The sequence below is a fragment of the Apteryx rowi genome, unplaced genomic scaffold (assembly GCF_003343035.1).
Source record: "Apteryx rowi isolate R43461 unplaced genomic scaffold, aptRow1 scaffold_46, whole genome shotgun sequence".
NCBI lineage: Eukaryota > Metazoa > Chordata > Aves > Apterygiformes > Apterygidae > Apteryx > Apteryx rowi.
In genome coordinates, this window is record NW_020450716.1 from 2211664 (window position 1) to 2238654 (window position 26991).

At 39.3% G+C, this 26991-nt stretch overlaps 3 protein-coding genes across 8 annotated transcripts in view; 2 read left to right on the forward strand and 1 right to left on the reverse strand.

Moving 5' to 3' along the window:
* Positions 1–22605, forward strand: TMEM50B (transmembrane protein 50B). 5 transcript variants are annotated; one of them, XM_026077586.1, is made up of 8 exons: positions 9046–9140; positions 14572–14740; positions 15364–15476; positions 16611–16678; positions 17749–17841; positions 18642–18699; positions 20996–21090; positions 21608–22605. In XM_026077586.1, the coding sequence occupies exons 2-7, from the start codon at positions 14642–14644 to the stop codon at positions 21039–21041; spliced, it is 477 nt and encodes a 158-aa protein (XP_025933371.1). In that variant the 5' UTR covers positions 9046–9140; positions 14572–14641; the 3' UTR covers positions 21042–21090; positions 21608–22605. The 5 variants fall into 5 exon arrangements, with proteins under 5 accessions (XP_025933370.1, XP_025933371.1, XP_025933372.1 ...); XM_026077587.1 differs by having other exon boundaries at positions 22418–22605; XM_026077585.1 differs by lacking the exon at positions 9046–9140 and adding an exon at positions 1–83 and having other exon boundaries at positions 20996–22605.
* DNAJC28 (DnaJ heat shock protein family (Hsp40) member C28) lies at positions 2–3710 on the forward strand. The gene is made up of 2 exons (XM_026077580.1): positions 2–83; positions 2318–3710. Exon 2 carries the CDS (start codon positions 2371–2373, stop codon positions 3484–3486), a length of 1116 nt encoding a protein of 371 aa, XP_025933365.1. The 5' UTR covers positions 2–83; positions 2318–2370; the 3' UTR covers positions 3487–3710.
* The window catches only part of IFNGR2 (interferon gamma receptor 2), a 16725-nt gene continuing 11321 nt past the window's right edge, over positions 21588–26991 (reverse strand). Inside the window, exons 7-9 of one of the 2 annotated variants that reach the window (XM_026077581.1) lie at positions 25012–25138; positions 24728–24934; positions 21588–24401 (exon numbers count right to left, since the gene is read on the reverse strand). In XM_026077581.1, coding sequence (XP_025933366.1) covers positions 24825–24934; positions 25012–25138 — 237 coding nt within the window. In that variant the 3' untranslated portion in view covers positions 21588–24401; positions 24728–24824. Of the gene's footprint in view, positions 24402–24727; positions 24935–25011; positions 25139–26991 lie in introns of those variants that run through there. The other variant, XM_026077583.1, reaches the window with a different exon arrangement.

A 26991-nucleotide genomic window follows, 5' to 3' on the forward strand; every position in this document is an offset into this window, starting at 1 on the left:
GCCGCTCGGCGCGTGCTCGCCCCACCCCCTGGGGCATGCGCCGTTGTGCCAGAGGGGGAGGGGCGTGCGGCAGCCAGGACCAGGTGAGGACGGCCGGGGCTGCCGGGCATGATGGGGCGGGGAGGGGGGCGAAAGGAGTGCCTCTTCCTGCGGGGCAGCTCTCTGCCCTGCGTAACAGCTTTTGCGGGGAGGGTGCTGAGTGCCTGGCTCCTACTGTGCCGTTAACCGTCTCTCTGAGCCCCTCCGCTTGGTGACGGCAGGACACCGTCCCAGGACGGCCGCCCCCCGGCCGCGGAGCGCGCGGGGGCGGCGGTTGGGGGGTGCCGTTGGGGCTCTGACGTCAGCGGGGCGGGGGCGGGGGGCGGTGGTTGGGGTGGGGTGGGGGTTGCCGCCGCCGCCGCCCGCCCTCCGGGTGCGGTGGCAGCTCGGTGCCTTGCCCTTGGCGGCGCCTCGGCCTTGTCTCCCCTCGTGCAGCCCTGCAGAAAATCGAGGGTACTTTAAACGGCAGGGGGCTAAAAATCCCACCTGCCTTCAGTGAGGTGAGATGGACGATACTGAACGCCCTGAGGTCCGTTGTATAACGAAGTGAGGTCCATCCCATGAAGAGGGCAGAATAGTTTTCTTGCAAACTCTCCCTCAGGGAAACGTAACTTCCTTTCTGATGTCTGCTACAGGATTGAGGCCAAAAGCAGCGCCAGTTGGACGGAGAGTTTTATTGTAGCATCCTGTAGAGGGAGTATTAGGGGACAAAAGATACTGTTTTGCCTGAATACTGTACATTAAGCAACATGCATGCTATTTTTCAGTTTCTATTTAATATACATCCTGAGTTAAAACTTACGGATCACACCTGTGTTTTTTAATGGATACAGTCTGAAACATGAACAATTTCTGCCCAGATTTTAAAGGCTTATTTGTGTCTAAGCAGCTTAACTTGATAACAGCCCTTGAACCCAAGAGCCATTTAAACTTTATACAGTAGTTTTTAAAGCATAACTATATTAAAATCAAATCTACAGAGGTATGAGAAAGTCTGTCTCTGATAAATGTACTGAATTTCTGGAGGGTATGCATTGATTTTTTTCATTTAAGTAGCAGTTAGGTGAGTTTTATGGCCATATGGAACTATAATTATGATCTTTGCCTACAGTTTAAAAGGAGAGAAATCACTAATCTATATTATAAATTAAAACAATATATCATGTTAATAAAATCCCTCAGAATAACTGCAAGCTGATGGTTTGATCCCTTACCCGGATCAAAACATATTAAAAACATTCAGGATAGATCCAGCCTTTCATCCAATCCCAAGTGCCTCACTTTCCCTTCTCTTTTCAGAAGGGTTAGTGCAGAAAGGCAATTCTTTGTATGCAGAACATAGAAACTATTAATTCCTTTGACCTAAGTTAACAATTTAATCTAATTTTCTGTTTGGAAAGGAAGTCAGCAAAGGATCTGTTGGAGTCAGTAATGAATCTGAAAAAGAAGACTTTTTAGCACAGTTTATGTGGCGTTTCTTACAATTTTCATTAATAAAGAGAAGTTCTCTTTATCTTTCTACCTGATTTGTATGTGAAGACTTTACTTCTTATGTTGCTTTTGTCTAAAGGTGTTCTTTTTGCCCAAAATCATTTAGAAGCACTTGCATTCCTGACAGAATGAGATACTGTTTGCTATTGATCTCTTCTGAGTTCCAGATTTATTACCCTGCCTAACACAAATGAAGGGGATTGGCTGCTAGGATATATGAGCCCTGCTGGAATACAGTAATTTATGTAAAAAAAAAAAAAACAAAACTGATAATCTGAATGCTACTTTAGTTGTTGCTGCAAAATACCAAAGGGCTACTTTAATGCCTTTCCTTTCAGAATGCAGTGTTGTAGATCTTGTGTCATTCATATTTGTGGCTAGAAGATCCAGTTGATGGCTGAATGTAGTTGTATGGAGGAAAGGGGAGAGACTCCCATTTATATTGGCCTGAATTTAAAGAAAGGCGACAAAGCTTTGTCCTTCTGAGAATTCTGCAGTACAAAACAAACCTATGCTGCTGTTGCTATTCCAGGAGAAAGCTGTTGTGAATTAATTTTCATTTACCTTGTAATATTATTATTTTGATACTGTAGGGCATGTAATTAACAAGATATGCAGGATTTGGCATTAGTCTCTAAAAGAAAAGAGCATTATATGTTGTTCTGATTTTTTTTGTAGGGATTTTGTTTAACTGAAAGAATGTAACAAGTTAAAGACAAGACTAATGAATCATATTAGTTCTTTTAAAAAGCGTATTTAACACAATCTTTTAAAAATGTGTTTATAGGCCATCATTAAGTATGTAGCTGCATGTGAAGAAATGTAAAGTGGCTTTGTGTCATGTTGACTAACAAGATAGGGCATCATTTAATATTACGTCAAGCAATGATTCCAAGACACCCGAAACTGTTTCCCTGTATTCATGGCAATAGACTGTTATCAGGTTACAAACCTAAAAGCAATGTGAAAGACTCCTACAGAATTCTTGAGCTTCAGGAAGGATGTTCCCTTGATGATATCAGGAATTCATACCGAAATCTTGCCAAAAAATATCATCCAGACAGCGGTTCTGTCACAGCTGATTCTGAAGCATTTATGAAAGTGGAAGAAGCGTACAGAGTTGTGCTCAGTGATGTGGCAAGCAAAAAGAAATCCAAAGAGGATGAAGAGGAAGACCAGTTCAAATCGAAAGCACTGCAGCATAGGCACTACTTGAGTTTTGAAGGTGTTGGTTTTGGAATGCCAAGCCAAAGAGAAAGGCAGTACATGCAATTTCGAGTAGACCGTGCTACTGAACAAGTGCTGGAATACCGGAAGCAGAGACTTGAAGGCCAGTGTGCTGTGACTGACCTAATGAAAGCCAAAGACGTGAGACAGAGCAAAAAGGTGAAAATAACGCAAGCAATCGAACGGTTGGTTGAGGACCTCATCCAGGAATCAATGGCTAAAGGAGACTTTGACAACCTCAGTGGTAAGGGAAAGCCATTGCAGAAATTTTCAGACTGTCCACATATTGATCCAATGACTCACAACCTGAACAGAATTCTGATAGACAATGGATACCAGCCAGAATGGATCCTGATGCAAAAGGAAATACGGGAAACGATCGAGCAATTAAGAAAGGGTATAGTGGCATCTAGGAATAAGCTTGAAGGGCCAATGACGCTGTGTAGACAGAAGCAATGGAACCGTATTTGTGAGCAATTTATAGAAGATATCAGGAAACTAAACAAAAGAATTGACAACTTCAATTTAGTTGTTCCTATTCTGAGCAGGCAAATGGTGCACTTTAATGCAGACAAAGAAATTGTACGAGCCCAAAAGACTTACGAAGCTTTGATGGAAAACAGAGAGGCTTCTAATTCAGACACAAAGGAAATTATTGCACAGGAAAATGTTAAAAGGTTTGGGTTGAAGTCTTCTTTATTTAAGTGGTTAAGTCTTATCTTGAAATAAGATAATATTAATCCATCTGTCTTGTCAAGATTTTGAATGCACTTTATTACTCAAACATGTAGTATTAGAAAGAGAAATTTCAGGTATACTGAAAATATAAATTCTACCTGTCTATTGTTACAACAGTTAAAAGGAATTGGGTTGTCTGTGCATTTGCAGGTGCTTAATAGATTCTCTGTGCATACAGTATGGAGCAAATAAATTCTCTCCATTACACTCTTTCAGCTTATTTTACTTTTATTTAAATCAAAATTAGTGCTTCACTTTTGTAGCATTGAGTATAATCACTTTTACAGTACTGTTATCCCTTCTTTCCATATTGGGAAACTCAGGCATAACAAAAGCATGTTAAGGACAAAGTGGGAACAGAAGCTTTGCTGTGCTGTTTGTTTGACAACCTTATCCCATCTTATTTAAATGCTTGCAGCTGATAAAAGATTGCCAGGTTTCATGCATTTTTAAAAATTACACGTACTAATCTCTTCAAGGTTAAGTTAAATGGGAATGAAAGGAGGGGGAATGAAGGGGGGAGGAGGTCTGTATGTCAGTTTGGACTGTCTAAATTCTGCTGAAGTGTATTTTTGGATCTGGCCTTTAAAATGCAAGTTGGTCTCAGAAAGCATTCTAGCAAATAAGGAAGACTGGCCAAAGCTGTAACCTAGTCACATGGTTTTGGGGGAGGTGAAAGGGGAAGGGAGGATATTAATTCTCAGAAGTGATTCACTGTACCATTAAAATATTTTATATCATTGRTTTTAAAGAATGTATGGTGAAATGTACTGATGAAGTTTCTGGACAGTGGCTTGAGGGGTGTGTATGAGAAATTCTCCTTGGTGCTGAAGTTTTCTTTGTCCTTATTAACTTGCATGCTCCCCCTGCAGCCAGTCTGATTTTGCTGGAGGAGTTTGCCTTTGAAAAGGTGTCACTGCATGGGCCCCTGATCCTTCTTCCCTCATGTGCCTAGGACTCAAACTGTCACAGTCTCACCCCTGCGGGATTTGTGCAGTGCCCTGCCACTGGTGGGAAGGAGTCCCACAGGCACTGGTATGCCACGGAGGGGGAGTTTCTGCTGTCAGAGTTTCAGAAATTGAAGCTAAATGATGATCACAACCATTAGCCTTTGGCAGGTGCTCCAGCAGCAACAGAGCCTGAGTTAATGCATTTGCTTTTAGGCAGGTAACTCTGCATGTGCTCCTTTTGGTCTTTGTGCTCTTGGTCATTTAGAGTGAGGTCTTAATATGCAGACAGATTATTTACATTTGTTATTAGAATTGCTACAGAGAGTGTATATATATATACATTCAATAAATATAATTAAATTGGGTTACATTAAAAATGTAACAGTGACAGAATGCTTGCCTTGTGCATTTTAGAAAGTAGGACTCATCTCAGCCTCCTTTAACATGCCTTTTGTAGGAATTAAGGTGGCAAAAGAGTGGCATTGCATGCCCTTTGATCTGTTGCCAGTAGGTCATGCCCCTGAGATGCTTGTGCTTTGGCAGGCCCTAGTGGTAGTTAAGAGGACCAGATGGGGGCTATTTAGTTCCTTTCTACTGAGATTCAGTTAGCAGACAGTGGTATGCTAGCAGTGCGCAGGTCAGTTGGGCCAGCCAGTAAGTAATGTACTCTTCACACTTCAGTAGCTCTCTACAGCTGCTCACAGAGTTTGGGAAGATGATAAGAAATAAGGGATATCTTGCAGATACCTGAGTTAAGCCTGGGGTATTGGTGAAGTGGGAGCAAAATGTGTGCGTGGTCTGAATCTGTATGAGAGCCTTCCATATGAGTAGCCCTGATCTATACTTTCAGAAAGAAAAATCAGGTTACATGGCAGTCCTCTCAGTTTCTGGGCATTCATTAATCTGTCTAAATTGGTATCTTTTCCTTTTTGGTATGAATATGGTTTACTGAGATCACAGTGTTAGACCAGGTTTTACCAGAAGGCTGTGGTCTTGCAAGCTGGTGACTTATTTTAGTGGCTGCATGTATGAATGTCTGCTTATTTGACTTAGACTCATCTGCAGGTTCTTGCTTTTAATGAAAACCTTAATTTAAGCATACTTTTATGGAAGTCATTTGGCTTAGTAGTCTTAAAAAGATCAGGTTCTGTTTCTAATGATGATCTACAGGAATTGCATCTGAATTGCTGTTTAAAATAATTCAGTGGCAGATTTAAAATGAGCTAATTGCAAATTGAATTCATTGTACAAGACTAAATAGAAACTAGATGCCAATAAATCCAGCTTTGATGGAATCTGTATTTGCTCACAATGAAGATAATTTCAGCAGCTTAAATATTTAAGTTGCTCTAATGGATGAGTCAGCATGCTGACTACTTTCCTTTTAAAATTACTTGGTTTTAAATGGAGTAGATGTGAGCTGACTCCTATCACTTTAAATCTCCCTTACAATGTTTTCATGAAAAATGACACAAAGTCATTGTGCACAAAGTAGCACAAAAATGGCACAAAATCTAGTTCTTCAATACTTACTGCAACAGTGATGAAAAAAAAAATTTTTGTTTGCCTCAAGTGTGTAGGGGAGTATATTTTTGCAAAGTTGGTCTAATTCGCTGTTGCTCTGAATCTACAAAATCTTAAAAGCAGTATATAATCAGGACTTCTAGAACCCGTGATATCAAGTACTGCAGGTGAATTATAACAATTATAAAATTATAAAGAGAAGATGGCCTTCAAAAGTTATTTTTCTGTCTGACATTGGATTCTTCATTTAAATTTGATAACAGTTCTCTTATTACTGACCTCAAGAGAAGACAATGAGATCACTGCCAAGTCCAGATAAAAATGTTTGCTTATTCCCAGAACTCCTTATGTGTTGATGAAATTACCATATGGAAAGTACCTTGAAGGGCTCATCTAGATGACATCTTAATATGAAGACAAAACATTATTTATATTTGTTGTTAGAATACAGTAACTGAGGTATCTTTTTTTCTTTTTTCCCCAGTGTTTCTTGCCCAGCACTCTATGGATCTTTCAAGTGCTATTAGCAAGCTCTATATTTGTATATATTGGTGCTGTACAACAAAAGCAAAAAACATACAGCTAAAGGTTATCTGAAATAAAATTTCAGGCAGTCCTATAAACTGAATATTTCCTACATATGCTGTAAAGTTTGAGGCCTGATGAATATCTGATTTTTCTGAAGCAATAATGGATTTCAGATTGCGTACTGAGTTGCGGACAGCACTCTGAGAAGAAGAAATAAAAGGTATGAGAAGCATGAGCAGGGCATACTATAAGGGGCAAAAAAAGGAATTTTTCTTCTTAATGGAAGAAGCTGCCAGTACAGGGGGAGAAGGGGGTGTATGGTGTCTCCCTTGAAATTGCTTCCCTTCTGGTTGTGTTTTCCCAGATGTGGGAACCACAGGTAAGGGGAGATAGTAACCTCCCTGCAGCTGAGCTCAGCTGATGCTGACGCAAGAACAGAAACGTGCTCTGTGTGTGCGATAGTAAGGGCCCTGGAGAGAAGAGAGAATATTAGAGGGAAGCAAATGGCATACAGTGCTTCCAGATGTGGGGGAGAGATGGTGGCAAATGTATTAACAGGGATAGAGTTTAGAGAGTGGGTACGTGTGAAACTACCAAAAATGGGTATGATCCTTTCCAATAAACAGTAAGGCAAGAGCCTTGCTAAAATCAGGATCTTTTTCTTTATGCTGTGATCCTGAGCCTCCTGAGTAAGAAGCTATCATTCCTGTGGGTCCTCTCTGCACTGGGTAGCCTCTTCTCTGGGCCGGAAAAAGTGAGAAGGGAGAAGCTTCTGCGAAAGAAAACCATGGCTCAGTCCCAGGCCTGGCAGAACTGGCTGGCTGTGGGACAGAGAGCTAGGTGCAGCAAGAGAGCATGATGTGCGGAAATAATCTTTTCAGTAGATCCTCTAGATTTATTAGACTTTCCTGTGGGAATGGGGGATGGTCTATCCAAGAACATCATGGTCATAGAAAGAGACTGGATGGTAAGCATGTGTAACATACAGAGTAAGTGTGTATAACACAAGGAAAAAGCAGAGAGCTGAGACTAGATGGCTTTGGGTACAGCTTTCACATTTGGGTGGGATTTCATGGGGTGAGAGCTGAACCATCTTCTAATGAGAACCTGACTATTGCCATTTTGTTTGTGTCTTTATAGGCGTTTGTCACAGTGCTTGTTTCCATGTTGAGTTCCACATATTCCTGTTCTTTGTTCTTGAGTAATATCCTTGAGATGTCTTCCTCATTTTGTTTATCCTGTTCCTCTCTTTAATTTCTGCTTCTCCCTTTTCAGATCAAATCTGTACATGCTCTTTTATCTGAATGTGAGTTTTCAAGACGTGTCACTTTCCTAACTAACTTCAATACTGAAGTTAATTCAACAGTAATGTTTTGCCTTTGTGTCTCCAAAATCTTGACATTAAATCTTTGTGATAGGCAACAGTTTGTATTTTATGAGAAGATGGTTCTTTCTTTAGGTACCTTTGGTGCTGGCATAGCCCCCTTTCCAATGCTCTGTGAAGAAACGGACCAGAAAGCAAGAAAAAGAGAATTGAATCCTGCACACGGGAAGTATGAAGGGAATTAGCTGATGGACAAAATTTGGGGTCGTACCATCCATCGGTCTGTTTTGTGCACATTCATGTACGTGGCACATCTTGCTGTTACACACACACTGTGTAACAGAAATGTGTAGAAACGCTCTGGGCCCTGCTGTGCTGGTTCAGGTGTGGGAAGAGCATGGTCCTGCTGAGACCTGGGGCGAGTGCAGCCCGGTGGAGCGCCCTCCTCACTCAGTGCCAGCGCTTCCCGTACCTCTGCTTGCCAATTTCATTCGGTAGGCAAGAATATAATAAAGAACGCGAACAGCAACAAGCTATTAATTTTAATGAGCCCATCAGGTGATGCAGTTAGTACTGGCTCATGGTGAATCCAGCTGGGAAATGTGATGCAGTCAGAAAGAAGTAATTGGAATGCTTGTACCTGGACAACTAAAAGGAATTGTACGATGTATTAAATTGGACAAGTATAATAGCAATTTGTGGTAAAGTATATACATTTAAATGTGGGCGCTGTTGGAAAAGACAGAAAAATGTTAGAGTTAGTACTGTAGTTAGTGCTGTACTTTATTCAGGGGTCGGTGCAAAGAAACAAGGGATAATGTGAATATAGTAGTGTGGGTCATAAGCAGTTTGCGACTTGATTGTAAGTTGCTAATGCAGTACGCTAAGACATACTAGGGCTAGGTCTGGATACAGAGATGGCGGATATTAATATAGTTTAAATGAAGTAAATAAATGTAGACCCTTAAAGTGGAAAACTGGGGCGGGGAGGCGCTAGGGCCCGGGGGAGCGCGGCTCGCGGAGGAGGGGGCGAGCCGGACCCCGCCCCGCCCGGCTCCGCTCCGCGCGGCTCCTCGGCCTCCCCCGTCCAGGAAGAAAAGGGGCGGGGCTTTCGCGGCCCCCTCCTGCCGTTGGTGCTCCGGCCGCTCGGTTCGCCCGCGTGGGCTTCGGCGCCGCCCTATCGCGGCGCTCCCTCCTCACCCAGCCTCCCCTGACGCGCCGCACTAGCCCCCGATTGGCGGGCGCCTACGTCGCTCGCCGCTGTGCCGCTGCCCGCCCGCCCCCTCCGGCCGGCGGAAGAGTCTCGCCCAGGACGGGGGGTGCGTACGGCCGCTGTGTTCCTGCCGCTCTCCTCGCGCGTGCGGGGCCGAGGGGGCGGCGGGGGGGAGGGGGGCGCCGCGAGGGCCGGGGGCGGGAAGCGGCCGTTGGCGGGACTACCCTCCCCCCCGCCGGCCGCAGGCACCGCGGGACGCTTGTGCCCAGCGGCAGCGCGCGCCCTCTTCCCCCCCCCGCCAACGGCTGAGGGGCCGACGGCCCTGCCCGGGGCGGAGGAGCGGCTCCGCGCCCCCTGCGCGGGGCTGCTCCTTCGCCGTTTCTCCTCGCGGTTGGAGCGCCGGGGACTCCCCCTTCCGCGCTCCGCGTCCTCGCAGAGCTGGGGGGTGGGGTGGGGACCGGGACCCTGCGCGGCCACCTCTGCCGCCGGCGTGAGCCGCTCTTCCCTCCGCCTGCCCTCGGCGCCGAGGCGGCCCCGGCCCGGCGCCCGAGCGGGCAGCGCCTGAACGGCCGGCGGCGGCGGGGGGGTCTGGGGCGAGGGGCTCTGCGTGCTCCTCAGGCGGGGGGGGACACGCACCCTGTCCGTCTGCCCCCCCCCCATCCCTTCCACCCCCGAGGCCTTGACCTTTTGCTATAGCGCGGCCTCCGCGGTGGCAAGTCACGGGCCCGGAGTGGCCGGGGGGGGCAGCAGGGCCCGGCTTTGTGAGCCACTCTGCCGCAAGGCTGCGGGCAGATCGTTCTCCGATTTCTGTTATCCGCAGCTGGAAAGGAAGCAGTAATATCGAGCAGAAAGTTTGAGGTCCATAGATGACTTTTTATTTTTTTAATTTTTTTTCCCTAAGTAATGCTGCCCGCGGTGTGATAACTTCAGTCTGGACTTTGCAGCTTTGGGATTCTGCCTCATATTGCCCTGTCATGGCTTGAGCCCATTAAAGAACTACTAATGCACATTATGTACTTTTATGAGCAAAGATAGGCCTGTAGATAATTGTAGAATTGATCGTTTTCTGCCTCTCCAAAGTCCTCAAACTTTGATAGCTCTCTTGAAGAATGCTTGCTGTAAAGAGGAATCACGTTACTCTAGGGCTGAGCATCACTCTCAGGTTCTTGTAAGGAGATTACTTGTTTAATAATTTTGCTATGCAGCCTTAATTTTATAGGTGGTAACTTAAAAGTTTCTCTCTTTTCTTCTTCCTCCGTTCTGTAATACTTGCAAACTAGACAGTATAGCACTGTACTACAGTGTAGGGGGAAAGTGAAAATGAAACTGCATATAATTACTGAAATGGGCGAGTGGTCTAAAGATCCCCCTTTTAAAAAAAATAGAAAAGACTTGATAAGAAATATTCTTGCTCACATATGGGTCTTTACATTTACTATGCCAAATATCTTTTCATAGTACATGCACATGGGAAAAATAAAACATTCTAAAATTGGCTGTTTGTGGAAGGCTCTTCCTTCTTTGAGGAAGGAGGAGAATCAGGTTTCCTTCATGATTTCTTTTCTGCCTCCTGTCTTTTCCTTCCTTCTCTGGAAATCGAAGGACCAGTTCTTTGGTAACCTAACAGTATCTCATGGCCCTTGCACAGCATAAGATGGTTTTCTTTGCGCGTACTTCTTGCATTTTCTCATGACTGCTTTAATATTTTGTTCAAGTGGAATCAATTCATTTGGGGTTGGGAAGCAGATTTTCAGATGAAAATTTTGAGCTCCAGCTCTTGTATAGTATGTTTTCATTTAGCTTCATTCATCTGAATAATCTGCTAGTTGTTTTAACCCTGGGTGCTATTGTGTACTGAGTATTATTTTTGCAATGAGTATAACTCTCCTTTCTATTTGTTAAGTCACCAGTTTGTTCTTGCCAGGGCTCTTATGTTTCTCTTTACTGGACATGAGTGCAAAATGTTTCTTGGAGACCGTGGGAGAGATTGTCTGCCCTTGGAGCAGGGGAGGAGACACGTGGTAGGAAGGACATTGAAGGACAGCTAATGCAGGGCTTTTCCACCTGTTTCCTTACTGTGAAGTATGTGGATTCCAGTAAAAGTTTAAACGAGAGTGAGTCTTCAACCTTTATTCAAGTAAGAAGGCCCAAATGCAAGCATCTATAAATCTCTATCAGAGTTTTCTGTCTATATAATAGGATATATTTGGGCTAAAATCTATGTACGTGTTCACATTAATCCATGTGAGAATAACCCATGGCCTTGCTGTTGTGATCTTGGTGGAGATTCACCGTCACAGTGTCACTAGCCTTTTACAGATGAAACATAGCTTATTATTTTCTTCCTCTTTGCTTGTGATGTTGAGAAGTATACACATATGGAGCTTTGGAAACATAGTACTGTATAATAGCTAACTGTCTATTTAGCAAATTGTGAGATGGTGGCCAACCTGTTGCACCTGAGTTGGATCTATGCTGTCAGTCCTCCCAGTAAATCTGATCAGTTCTTTGCTTCCCTTTTAACTAAAGGCGCCTCAAGACATGGGAAAGGAGATGGTTGGGCTTCAGGCTGAGTGAATTGTTCTGGCATCCTGCAATCTGCTTCCTCCCATTCTTTTTTTCTAAGAACTCCATAGCTCTTATTTGTCATGTCCTCTACATGTGAGTGCCCTCAATTAGGCGTGCGGTTGATCAGAGATGGCATCATCCTGTCACAAATAGAGGAATACCTGTATGTTGGTTGCAGAACATGGGTGCATTCAATCATGTGATGGGGAGAGGTGGAGAGTGGTGTATCACCACTTGTTAGTTGCATATATATGAAGTCTATACATATATAGAGCTATATAAATAGAGGGGTTTTTTTTTAATGTTAGATGGGACTCTGTTGAAATTCTTCTCTGAAAGACTACTTTGCAGAATTCTGGATGGCATCAGTAAATATTTAGATCATGTTAGAAAAAGTGTAGTGGAATTACCTCCTCTGCTGGTTTTACTGCTGATCTAAGTGCTAGAGAGGGCATGCAAGCTTAAGCTCCCTTTGTGAAATCAAAGCTAGTTTCTAGCGTTAGGCTCATGTAGAGGTAATTCTAGACTTCTTGTCTGTGTTGTCCTGCAACTTCTCCATACCTTGTTTCTCCATGTTTGTCATCTTGTTCCAGTAAAACAGGAAACTTGTGTTGTCGGTTACACATCATGGTTGTAGATAGTTGCCAGCAGATAGTGGTTATCTGATCTATTCACTTTATATGGGGCACTTCTCTTCTGAGCATAAGGATGAGGTTAAAGCAAAATGCAAGTTTGAGAGCCAGTATCAGCCACCAAAAATACAGTTTCTGGTAAAGAAAACCATGTGCTTTTCTAGAGGGTTGCCCTGTATCTTAAGTATAAAAAGGTCATCAACTTCGTATTAGTTTCTCCAGCTTCACTTGTTTGTCACTAATGCAGTTGTGAAAACTGCATTTCTTATCTGAGACAGTTAACTGAAGGGTTGAGAGAGGTTTTGTGTCAGGTTTCTAAAGTGAGCAAAGCAACTCTGATTTGTCACTTAAGGTTTAAAAATTGCTTAATAATTAAGACAGTTTTTATGCGATGTATGATATCTATAATGTTTATCGTTACTGACTTTGTAGAGTTGAAAGGGTTTTACTAGAATAACCGCTAGGCAAGTTTTGGTTTGGAAGTTGGCTTAATTATATTAGTTTGCAATACGAACTATATAGCCCCTTTAAATCGTAGAAGGTAGAGAATTTTTGCATTTCACATTGGCCTTTTGAACTGGAGAATTTTTATAGGGGTAAAAAGATTTCATTTGTGAAGTCATCTGCAAATTTGATAGGCAATATCTAAAGTACAGGATGAAAAATAATTTCTATTGTTTGAAATCATTTTATCCAATATCTTATCCTGACCTGCTTTCCGAGTTACAATATAATTTTACATTATGCTTGAAGGAAGAATTGTTATTTAGATATGTTAATACTCTTAAAATAGTTCATTATGGAAAAAAATCCAGAGGAAACTACAGTTTTGGTGGTTTATTTTCATTCTGAGGATGCCTGAAAGTGTATTTACACACAAGGAGATAAGTAGATTTGACATAACCTCTGTTGTGTTCTGTGGGAAAAAAGCAGTGCAGCCTGTTTGTGTATTTACTCCTATTTGTTGCTGGCCACAGGGTAGCATGGGGTGAGAATCCTGTAGTCTGTGGAGAAGACGGCAATGGGAATCGTGAGCTGTATTCCAGTGTGGGTCAGGGAGGCTGGGAGGGGGAGAAAGGGGTTACTGCAGCTTGAGGAAGAGAGGTGCCTTCTGGGGTTGAAGGGTAACAAATAAATCACATACAGAGCCATTTTAAGAGTGGAAAAGAAGGAAGTGCTATAGGAGCAGTCATAAGACCTGTGATAAGGAAGTATTGCAGGAGCACAATTTTTTTTATCTTATTTATAGGAAGTGGCCATTATTCATAGTGTAAATGAACACTGTGTTTGTTTTGTTTTTCTTTGACTTCTTAGTATGGACTTTTAAATACTGTTGTTAACCAGAAGATGTTTTACACCAGTCTTTCCTGTAACATAATCGTTATGGACATTTTGTATTTTCTTAGCACTTAACAAGTATCTGTAAATTATTTATGGCAGGTTAGGAAAATACAGAAATTTACAATACTAAAGCAAAATTGAATGGCAGTAAGAATGGCTACGAGTCACTGCTAACCAAAAAAAATTGTAAACAGCCTTGCTTCTGACACATAACTTATATAGGCAAGCCATATTACGGCCTGAGAATAGATGAAGTATAATACAGAATATTTGATAGCTACTAGGGTCTCACCACAGTGTTTGAGAACTGTGTCTAAGCAGTCACTTTATAACTTTCATATTTAACTTTGCTTTTGTCTTTCTGTATTTAAAGTTCTGTGTGACTGATTCTCTGACTGTGAAGCAAGGCGTTTTCTACCCTTATTATTAGTTGATTCACTGAGTTGATCCCTTTTTTCCTGTGTTAGAGGGGCATGATATTGTCTGTCTTATTTGGAGACTGGAAATAAAGGTATCTTATCCAAGATTACTTGGCCTGACTCAAAGACACAAGTTCTTCTGTGTGTATGAAGACCCACTGTATGTATATTACTTTCTTAATAGCTAATGCTAGAGAAAGGGTTATGGTTTGAGGGTGAAATGTAGATTGAAATGTTTGCTTTTTTGCTTGTACGTTTTTGCTTGCTTTTGATTTTGGGTTTCTATACGTTTGAACAAACAGTATGTTCTCTTTCATTTCTCTTTAGTTTCGGTATGATGCTTTATATGTAATCCTTAAGTTTTGGGGTTGTGTGATCACTTTATTTTGCAATTCTGTCAATAAGCTTTTTTTAAATTTTGTTTAAAAAAAAAAGTAGCTCAATATAGAATCCTTAGAATCTATAGTGAGCTATTTAATTCTGTAAAAACACACTTTAAAGATTGCTCATAACAGTTTGTCAAACATGTCAAAATTTTACTTTTTCTGTATTAAATAAATTTTTGGCTATGTTTCAGGTATTTAGGACATAGCTGTTAATGGAAAATTTCATATATGAGTGCGGAATAAGGAAGGCACTCTAAGGAAATGGCGGGATTCTTAGACAACTTCCGATGGCCAGAATGTGAGTGTATTGACTGGAGTGAAAGAAGAAATGCAGTTGCTTCAATAGTCGCAGGTGTATTGGTGAGTCTTGAGAGGAGCTGAATTATAACTGTGTTGACAAATTGGGAAGTATGACGGACAGTCCAGCTTTTTATTTAAAATGTCGTGAAGTTTCTCGTTTAATTGCCCCTCAATCCAGTGTACTTCTTGAGTTTTTTTTCAGTGTACTTGTTAGCCAACTTTTTTTTATAAGTTACATGAAGCTGCATGTTGTCCAGTAATGATGTTCCGGTTATGCTGCCTTTTCTTTAAAAAAGATTGAAAAACGTAGTGGATTTTTGGCATAATTAGATATGTTATAGCATTCGTATTTTACATAATTTGTATCTTATGTATGTTTAGAATCTGGATTCCTGTTCTTGAAGCAGTACAAGGAATTTAGCTATTCTCTGATATTTAATTTCAATAGAAAATGTGATAAATTCCCAAATACTACTTTGAAAACATTAACATTAAGGTTTATTCTAGCTAACTTTATCACAGAACTTGCACACCAAAAAGGTTTAAAACCTGACCTGAAGCTAATAGCTGCCTCAAATAGTTTATACTTGTTAAACTAGTGTACGCATGAATACTTGCCATGTTTTATCTGTCTGTCTCTGTACCCTTACAGCCTCGTAATACTGGTTTAATTTTATTTCTAGTTTTTCACAGGTTGGTGGATAATGATAGATGCTGCAGTAGTTTACCCAAAGCCAGAACAAATGAACCATGCATTCCATACCTGTGGGGTATTTTCAACACTAGCTTTTTTCATGTAAGTGTATATATAAAGAGCTCTTTATTTAGGAAAAAAAAAAAAGTGTCCTATTAAACACAGCTTTTACTAAGTGATATGCTACATGATAAAAATTTGAATTACTTCGTTATAAATTACTTGTGATTAATTCTGTGGTACCTTGTTGCATGGTAATGTAAAGGTTTTTGTTTGTTTATTTTTTTTAATATCTGTGGCCTTTGTTTCTAATAATAGTTTGTTCATTCATTGTTCCTTCTTCCCCTGTCCTCTTTTGTCTATTTAAGGTAAATTGTTTTTCCTACACACTTTGACTGAATGTACGAAAACAGACCTTCCTTTATGCAAGTGACCTTTTAAAATAAGTACTCCAATTCTTGAATCGAAAACTGTGTAATGCTACCCAATTGCTTATCTGACTGTACAAACACTAGACTGCATTTGTCGCTGTTTTTAAATAATTTCTGCAGCTGTTTCTCTGGTCCAAAACCTCTTCAAATGGTAGAGGTAATAGTATTACAGTTCTTGTTATAATCTAAAGATGTAAATGTGGCAAGCTTTAAGGAAAAGTAATAGCTTTGATTAAATCACATGACATGGGAGGAAAAAAAAGGGATGCTTTTGGATATGCAAGGCCTTCTAAATGCTTGGTATCTGAAAGCTTCTGTTTTTTTCCTGGCCACATAACTTGTTTTAAGAAAACATATTGTCTCTCCTTACAGAGCATATCTCACTTGAATATCTATGGTGCTCACTGTGAAGGAGAGGCATCAAAAAGTACCTTGTATCATAATCAAAATAGCGTTCTGTTACTGGCTGTTATTATTGCTGTCAAGTGGCTTTAGATGTTTTAAGAACTTAAACAGATAGCCAAAAAATGACTGGGAATATTTCAACCACTAAAGGCAATTAAGATCTTTCAGCTTACAGGTCTGTTAATCTAAAAATCTAAGTGAAACTTCTGCAAGGATGTGGGGGCTTATTTGAAATCCATTTGGAATCCTTCCATTAAGGCATGCATAATAACGTGTGGCTATACAGGAAAGACTTGCTAAGTAATTTTCCCAGAATTTGCTGCATCTTAAAAAATGCTAGCTTTTTATTTTGAATTGGTTTTCTAATAACTTAAAGTGTATTCACTTTTTTTATTACTAGGATAAATGCTGTATCAAATGCACAGGTGAGAGGAGACAGCTACAGTGACGGATGTTTAGGAAGGACAGGTAAATTAACTCACTTTAAAATCATACTGACTTGAAAGATTGATTATTAATTTTTTTTTTAAGTGCTGGTTAAATAAATAATAATCAGAAGCTAAGGAGTAGGAGAGAATTTCTGTGAAGTTAACTTTTTTACAATTTTAACACTTGGAGATAAGGTCTGAATTCTTTAAAAAGGTGACCTTAGGAAAACTAGACTTCTGTACAGCTTGAATACCTAAACTTTCCTCTGCATGTCTGTATAGCCTTTGAGAGAAATAAATTTCTGCTTTGTGGTAGGCTATGGAGCTGAAGTCCTTATGTATCTTTTATTTTAGAATATAACACAGAAATGCTGTTTTCTCTGTATGTCACCCACTGTATGGTGTCTGTGGACCTGTTGTCCTCTCTCCACTTTCATTTGTAATTCCCTCACTATTATTTCCCCACGTGGATCCCAGCATCTGTTTTCATGCTATTCGCAGAATGCCCCTCTGCAAATCTGGCATGATTTACTGATTCTGAGCTAGCTTGTGATGCTGTTGTACACTCCATTCATAAATCTGTATGGAGAGAACCTTTGCATATAAATATTTTTCCTTTCCCATGAGTAAGCAGGTTGGTTATTTTCAATGTCGTCATCTTCCTTTTCCAGGAGGTAGTGTCTGGCTGTGGTAGATGTCACCCATCTGAAGATATCTTTCTGAAGTAAACACAGAAAGGGTCTGGGTTTTGTACCCTATTGAAATGCTATCCTTACCTCAGAAATGATACAGCTTTGGCAGAGTCCCTTGTAATTAGTCCACTTCAGGTTGTGTTAAATGATGGAAATCAGAGCTTGTGCCACAGGTCTGCACTACAGATGAGTGGAAATATCTGGGAATTGTTTGCTCCCTAAAATATGGGGAATTGAACTACTACCTGTTGTATTAAAGAAGGCAAAATTTGGTATATCTTGTCCTTGATACAGGCTTTAATCCTTTCCCTTTGGGCCTTCAGGGAGGTAACGTTGCATTGTAATAGAGTACCCTGGATCATCTGTCATTATGGATAATATACTACGTGGTTCTCAGTGGTTTTAATATTTTCTGCAGGTGCTCGTGTCTGGCTCTTTATTGGCTTTATGTTGATGTTTGGTTCACTTATTGCTTCAATGTGGATTCTTTTTGGAGCATATGTTACACAGAGTAAGTTTCCTTCTTGATTAATTTTAGCAAAGAGATGGGTTTTGCTGCTATTCTGGAATGATCATCACATCAGATACAAAGTACTCTGCTCCAATTTGGTATCTGTCCTGTGATATGGCAGCTTGTTTAGGAGTTCTTTTTTGATTTTTGCTTTACAATGTGAATCTGAAAATCTAGTGGGCCATTCCCAGTTCCTTACTGTATGGATTTTAGTGAGTGATGCTTGAGGGGGTTGAAGTGAGGAACTACCACTATGAACTGCTTCAAACAATCCAAGTATGGATAAGTATAAATATCTAGCTGTTTATTTCTGTCTAGTTATATACAAATACATTTATATAGGTGTATTATATATATGTATCGCTATATGAGTAATATATATAATATATATGTTTTTAAAAAAACAAACATATGGGTAGCTAACTGCGACTGTAATTCAGGAATTACTATCAAGTTGTGAAACTGTGTAACCTGAAATTTGCTGCTTTTTTTTTTTTTTTTTTTTAGGACCACAGATATTTAAATAAAATTCAAAAAGACTTCACTGAAGTCTAAAATCACTTAAAAATATTATGGACTGTGTTTTGGTTTTGAGGTTTATTTTCACATGCGGAAAAATATTTTTGTTGTAAGCTGGGAGGCAGAAGACCCAGAAGAATGGAAATGTGTTCTGTTCTTGTCAGAGTAATACCATCTAGTTTTGTAGTCAGTGGGACTGAGAGTGATACTATGAGTAATGTTTTGAAATATACTTTCTAGTACAAAAGAACTAAATATTTCCTGTGCTATTTACCTTGCAGACACTAATGTTTACCCTGGATTAGCAGTGTTTTTCCAAAATGCATTGATATTTTTCAGGTAAGTTATCTGAGTAAATTTCCCTCTTTCCAAGTGAGCATTACACTTACTTGTGTACTTACTTGTTTCCATACACATAGGTACCCCTAGAACATAAGTTTTAAAAGCCAGAGGCTGACACCACACTTGAGCTTAAACAATGTGGAGCTTGCTACCTTCTGTGCAGGACCCCCTGGGATTTCAATGTTACCCACTCTGAGCTTTCCTACCTGAGGAGAATGGCACATAAGACAGAGACACTTCTTGGGTCACTGAGTTAACTGATATTGTACAGAGAACTGATGTGATATTATTAATTTCATAAACTAATCAAACTGTTTCTTAAAAACTACTTTTTTTTACTCTGCTTTTTTCAACATTGTTTGCTCCAATGCTTGGAAATAATTCTTCACTTGCCCTTTCTCATCCTGTGAGAGGCTCTTCCTTCCCCTCATGTTCCTGGTAGTGCAGCTCTTTCTGATCCCATTGAATTTACAGCTCTAGAACGTGGATGACCAAGGGTGTAGACAGTATTCCAGGTGAGGTATTATCAGTGTTTAGGATACTGGCAATAATGTTTTCATCTCTGTACTGCAAGTACCTTGCTGTGCGTCCTGGGAGCAGTAGGTGATAGATCCTGTTGACTTCTTCCTGACTCTTTCGTAACAATGGCTTGATTTTTCTGATTTGATACCTAGATTTGTTTCTACTGGATGAGCTTTCAGTTATGAAGAGTGGTGAAATTTTCTTGTAAGAACATGATGGTGTGTTTTATAGTATTGAAGTTAAATCCATTTCTGTTATTTCACTTAATGTCATCCTGTGTCTTGTAAGACACTCTGAAACTATCTGTAGCTATACTAACTCTTTTAATGCATTCCATAATGTGTTATCTATGAATATTATTAGGTGAATAGAAAACAGCGAAAGCATTAAATAGAATCAATTCCATTATCAAAAAGTTTGCATAACTGCCTCTTTTGCAAGTTTCATATCCACTTAAATCACTGGGCTAACAATTTTCCTTCTAGTACCATATCAAATGCTTTGCAGTGGTCTGGATGGACTGGCTCCCCTGTGTCTCCTTGTTTGGAAAATAACATGTTCTTGCAGAAAATTGCAGTTCCTAAATTTGTTCTATAGTCTTGCACATGATTGAAAAGGGATATTGATGGAGGTATGGTTTTGAGAATAGTTTCATCCCACCCAAAATATACAGTCTAATTTCAGTAGTTTGATCAACTTATTTCTGAAGCTGCTTTTTGGTTTTGCAGTAGTGTCAGTTCCTTATCTTTTGTTTTATTTTGTACATAGATATATTTTAGGTTTGTTTGTTCTTGTTTGGTTTTCTAAGTTTGTTTTCTAGGTATGAACTATGAGACAAATTATTTTTAAAAAAGCGCCATGTTTATTTTGTTTTTATCCCACCATTTACTTTAAGCAGTAACATTTGTGATTTCCATCCACTGCTGTAGACCCGCTTCCCCTGGGCCAGATTTTGGTCACTTAGCAATGCCTTTCTCAATGTCTTTATCAAAAACTTTTTTTTTTTTTTGATTGAATCAGATTCTCTTCCATCAATGCTATTCCACAATACCTGTATTCCCTCAATGGTGCATGTCCTTCACTGCTTGTGCTTCAGTCCTGGTTGTTACTCCACCAGTTTTCTACTTAATGTAACATGCTATATTAATAGTTCTCCTTTCTAGTGAATTGCCCGGGTGTTGTTTTACTTACCATTGCTTCGTTATTGTTGTTCTCAGTGTCAATATTCCTAATTTCTCTGCGTATTCATTCTCTTACTATTTAGTGTGACGGTGTCCTTTACCACTTGTTTGTAATGTGAATCTCCCTTATCCACCACAGGATGTATATTCTTTCTGGTTTCCTCATACAAATTTAATTGCTTACGTTCTATCCTAACATGATGCATTGTGTTCAACTGATTGCTATATACCAGGATGAGACCTGCTGCTCCACAGATCTCCTAGAATCTCCTCTGTAACTCCACAGAGCAGTCCTAGAATCTCTTAAATATCAGAATTTGTTACTTTTATTTTTCTTTAGGAGGGCAGTTGCTTTTAGTGCAAGACTGGGTATTTTTATTAGTTGAGCAGTTGCTTCAACTGTATCTCATGCTTTCAGAAATGGATAGTAAATGAAATACAAATGCAAAAAAAAGGATACTGACTTGAATAAAAGTTAAGGTTCCTGGAGGGACATTGATTTGTGCTGTAGACAGTATAAGATTATAATGTTTCTATTAAAATGACCTTTTGCACCTTATGTATGGCCTGATTTTATTTTTTTTCTTTAGTACTCTGATCTACAAGTTTGGAAGAACAGAAGAATTATGGGGTTGAGAGATCAAAGGATAGCATTGTCTGTTCCATAGTGGCTACACTGTACTCTGTATGTAGATACGTTTACATTTATTTGTTCCCATTTTGCTTTCTAAATCATATGAACTGAGACAAATTACAGTTTCTGTAAGAAGCTCCCTCTTTTCATAGGAAAGTTTTGTGAATATGTACATATGACTGTATATATCTTAAAAAGGGAAAGTCAGGCTTTCTTTCTGAAATCTTCAGGCTTATTTCTTCAAATACATGGGTTTCCATCAACCCTTAAGACTTCCAGATTTTCACATGTGAGAGAGACTTCAGTGGAACTACAAATGAATTAGCAGGATAAAGCCTGTACCCTGTAAAAGTGTTTATTACTTTTATGCATGGATGAGCTGTAGCTCATTTTGCAAGGGCAGACAGCAAGGACTAGTTGTATACCTGAAGCAGTAGAGAGCTTATGGAAGTGGCCCAGCTAAGCCTGTATTTAATGAGGGTAAATTCTATTGTATGAGATAAAAGTTGATTTCAAGAATTTTATATAACTGCTCAGAAAAACTTAGATTTTTTTTTTTTTTAAACAGGAATGAATTTTTAAACAAGGCCCTGTATTAAGCAGATTCTGCATGGCAAATCAAACTGTTCTTGACTCCTGACTGCTATAGCACAAATGAAATTTGGTAGCAGCATGGCCCTTGTAGAATTAATCTCATGCTGTTCAGTGTAATAGACACTAATAAGCATTTACTGTATTTACTAATATTAAAGTAAAAAACCCTGAAACTGATGCTAGTCATACTTAAGGAATGTAAAGAACAAATGAAAGTCAGACTAACATCTTCAGCATTACGCCAGCATAGATTTTCTTCAAGGAAAGCTTCTTGCTGATTAAATGAATGGTTATCCTGCTACCTATTACTCTTTAAATAGAAATAGTGAGCATTTCAAGTGGGGATATAATAGAAATGTATTTATTGCTGTAGTACTTCTAAAAAGCTAATGATTTTACTGAGTATCTTCAAATAATTTTAGTTTTAGGACTGCCACTTGTCCCAGTTAAAATTTATTTCTTAAATTTGATGGGCACTTTATGGAAATGCTTCCATTATTGAAATCCAGTTTCTTCTAGCTGGAGTATACAGAAAGGGAGAACATTAATGTTTTATAGCTTTGGACTGATCTTGTATATACATCTTGCTGTTGGTGACTTCCTTATCTTATGAGTTTTAGGTGTTCCTAAAGCATTTAAATCTACCTTGTGTCTAAAAGCTTTTATAACTTTCCATGTATCAAAATAGCTGATCAAATGGTATTAAACTTAAGAATGTAACTTATGTGCATGGTTACTGTATACTGTTAGTCATCTAATTGCTCCCTTGTGGGAATCTTTCCAGTGGACAGAATATGAAGCAAATACTGCAGCTGAAATTGTGCTACTGGCTAGACTAACTTCTATCCTGATTTCACCATCCTGCAGTGAGTTATGATATATTCACTGGTGTTAATCATAGCATTGTACATAAGTTGTCTGTTTGGTTGTAATTCCAGAAAATGGCAATAAATTTATCTTATGTTCTCAAAATAGTGTGTAAATGTCACAAGATAACTTTACAATAGTATTCTATTTAATAGCTCAGATAATACTGGCCTTAAAGCAAGTCTTACACCAGCTAATAATTAAACGCAATTGTTCTTGTTTTCATGCCTGTCAGATTCTCGTTAATGAGCTTATGAATGTATACATTGGCTTTTTTACTAAGTGAGAAACAAGCATAGCCTAGAACTAGTCCCATTTACAGTATCTTACAGCTGACACTTGAATAGCACAAGCAGAAGTAAGTGTTTAACTCTGGAGGAATGCTTCCAGTGTGCTTTAATAGAAGCTTCCACTTAAAACAGTTTTCTTAAGAGCACCAGCAGGGAAGGAGCTCCTTTCTGAGGTTATCTGCATTTTCCATCAGAAGCTTGCTTGCTTCTGATTATTTCTTGACCATCTCTTCTGGTTTTAGGGAATTGGTATGGTTATGCTTGTTCATTATATAGCGGCTAGGAGGAAAAAAGGCACAACTCTGAGGATGTGGCTTTTGCAGGATCCTAAGCTCCAGACATAGTGCAACAACCATGCAGGTTTTATTCAGAATGTCCCTAGGTTTACTTTTACACTGTAAGTAGTTCCAGCACAGTCCAAGATTGATAGGAATTGTTCATTTTAGATAATGCTTTGACCTCCTATGGTTGGCAGTTGTGGAGATGATAACCTCTGAATTACTGTTAACAAACAAGATTTTTTAACTTCGGCCTTTTCGTGTAACTGTAAGAAATATTTAAGATAACCATTTCTAACAGAAGTCTACTATATTTTTACTTAGTAGGCCAGGCTTATTCTGCAAATTATATGCTGTATTGGTAAATGTTCACAGGACATGTTTTAACAACTGCCTTATTTTAGAAGCTGATACTTATAACATCTATTATGCATATAGGCTGCTCCTTTCAGGAGTCTGTTTACAGCACAATATTGAAAAAAATATGGGCAAACCTAAGAGCAAGTGGATATTAAGCAGCTTCTGGCCAACTTATAAATTCTTGTCAGACTTAAAGCATGACTTAAGTCTTCAGATAACTCACTGCCTTGGTATGTTGCCAAATCACAGGCGATGAGAGGATTACTTCTTCAAGGAAACAGCTTCATTAAAAATGTTACTGATTTTCATGCTTATCTTCTATATTCCCAGAAGGGGTGGAACAGCTTTAGCTCAGATGATAACTGACAGCTATGGCAGTGAACAAGTCTGTTAACAGCTAACTCAAAGTAACGTGAACAAATCACTTGCAAGTAATTAAGCATAATTATTTTATTTCATTTTTAAACAAACACTGTTAGTGGAATAAAAACAATTTTTTTATATAAGAAGTGGTAAATTCTTATTCTTTGATTTTATTAGCAGATGTTTGCCAGACCCCACTGGGAGGTGGAAAGGTTCCACCTTCCCTTCCATTCCTTAGCCAGTTGTGCTGTAGCCTGAATTAAGTCTTACTGCTTCTGTTTTTGCTTCATGGGACTCAAAACAAAAGTTCAACTTCTCTTTTGTAGGACTAGTCTGATTGCCAACAAAAGATTTTAGTGTCTGATAATTGTTCATACATTTCATATAAATGCTGACCAAACTATATTTTAAAGTTCATTTTTGCCATGAAGAATAGCATTGTTGCCCTGCAGGAGCAAAAGATTAATGCTTCTTATGAATGCATTAGGAGGCACATATCGAGGGGGGAGGAGTGAACTGTCCGGTGCCTTTCTTGGAGTAGTTCTTTGCACAGGTTCACTCTGAGGAAGGTAAAGTACAGTCAGATTTCTTTTTAGACTGCCATTTTTATCTGGAGGGAGGAAGTAGAAACCAGAGAAGACTAAGTACTTAAACTGATTCAGAAAAGGATACTGGCGTAGATATAACAAACTTTGAGTGCTAAGACAGAATTCACAAATAAGGCAACCCAAAAAAAAAAACCCACTATAAAAAGTAATTCCTGGTGCAATTACTCACTCAACTGAAAAGTCCCAGGTTGTATTACATCCTACCATAAAGTGCTGTATTTCTCAAAGCTTTGTTACAACTTGGGGAAAAAGGTTTTATTACGATGATGTCAATGTAACCGTTTCCATCATATCTGTCTTTCTTATGGCTATTTAGTGTTCATCTCACCTTCATGTTCCACCTTTTAAATCTCTCCCGGAGAATGCAGTTGCTATCGTAGTACAGCAGAAACCACTTAAACAAAAGCTGAGGTTCCACAGTGTTCTCAGGAAGCACAATCTTGCCCAAAATTTGGCAAGGACAGCATTTTGTCCATAGCTGTTTGTCCTGTCAGTAGCTGGAGAGTGCCACTCGCTGGCGGGAGGCTCTGCAAGACTGAGTACAGGTGTCTCACTAGAGTGCCACTTAAGTTAGTCCACTTTCACCGGAGTTGCTGTGGGAATGAGCTTTACCTTCTGCACTGCCATCACATTCCTGGCTTCTTTCTCCATTACACACAATAGATAAGGAATCACAGGGATCTTCCTCGGCACAATTCTCCAATGCCTCTAAAACAGGCATGCTGGGATCTTTCAAATACTGGAAGAAGCCAGAAACAACAGTTTAGGTTCTGTCCAGAGAACAGACATATTAGAAGTTACAGAGACAGAGCGGTTACCACCACCTCTAGGCAAGTTGCTTCAGCTCTGAATTCACAAAGAAAGATGGTTGCTGAATGTATATTCCATTCTTGACTTCCTTGAAACTACACTGAACAAGGAGAACTGAAAAAGTTAAAAATACCTGCAAAGCTACTTTCTTATTTCTGTGGAAAAAAAAGCTCATGCAAACATCCATTTACGTAAGTTAAAGCTACCCAGCATTTCCTAATTTTTTATAATTTACCTTTGGATAATGTTCTCTTTCGTGTCAGTTTAAGTGAATGTCTACTAGTTAAGAACAAACCACAGAAGTGAACTATGCTGCTGGGGACATATCCTAGAACTACAGGAACCTGAGCAACTAATAGCTTGCAACTAGTCTGAAACAGTAGTGGGACAAATAAATAAGATACAAGATTATGCTTTGTGCATCTTTTATTATTACCAGAAAACCCTACTGGAATTCTCTTGCAGTCACTTTTTGCTTTGTCCTGTTTCCCCCCTACCCTGCCCCAAGTCATCAGCTTTACACTGCATGTATAATTTTATTAATCAAAGGAAGGAAGGTTAGAAAAAAAAAATGTAGGCCAGAGAAAATGTTTTCTGTTCCTCTTGCCACCCCCATATAATCTCATTACTAAAATGAGTCTGTGTTTCAAGGGGAATTAAAGCCATTTATGCCTTCCTGTGCTGAACCAAAAAAAATTGGTATTAAATGTTTTTTCTCTGATTAAAAAAAAAAAATGTCTAGAATACACATACTTTCACATTATTACAAGCTACATCACAGTATTTTAATTTTACTCAAAAGCTTGTTCCCTGCTGTAGGAGGTACCATAATCTGGCTGAGATAGGGCTGCAGCTCCAATCATGTGTGTCACGGGACAAAATCAGCCCTGGTTTCAATTAGGACATCACTGTTTCTCTAATCATAGCAGGGATGATGAGCAACAGAATTATTAGGTGAATTAAAAACATGTTTCATACAGGATCCTCAAATAATACATGCATTTTAGTGATTTTTAGGACATAAGTGAACTACGATTTGGCTTTGTGTGAAGGAGTTTTTGTGTTAGAACTGTTTCCTGTAACTAACTCAGATGCTGAAAGCTAAGATGCTTCTGTAGAATAAGGAACCATGTGATTTTCTGAAAATCTAGAATAGTACATATGAAACTGCCTTACAATAATGGGAATTTTTTACTAATGGAAATTACTTTAAGAGGAGAAGCCCCAGGCCAGTTGATCCCATTTAAAAATATGTATTTAGAAAATTATACATATTTACTGATTTTCCTTCTTTTTTTTAATCAGTGTTTTGCCTGAAAACAGGCTCACCACTGCTCAAGAGTATCTACTTTTGTTGCATTTTTTCCAGATTAAATCAATTACTCCAGAACATGTGATTAGAGACTCTAATGGAAAACAAATAGGAGGGGAGATGGATTAATTCTTGCAGTCGTTTGCATAAAATGTATTTTAGTGCACCGTGCAAGGATTTTTTTTTTTTTCGCACATGAGATGATAGATATACATTGCTTGGTATGTGATATAGCTGTCTTCACTGAGTCCTGATAAACTGGGAACTGAAGTAAGCATGAAGAGAGAAAATGATTTGCTCAAGGTTCTGCAGAAAGTCTGGGTTCTTTCACTCATACTTTTCTAAAAATCTGTCATAGTACAAAGGATTACTCTGATCTGTAGATATATACAGCCAAAGAAATAAACTTCAAAAAAACCCACAAGCAAGTACAAACTTTTTTTAAATATGGAAAATATGCTGAACAACAA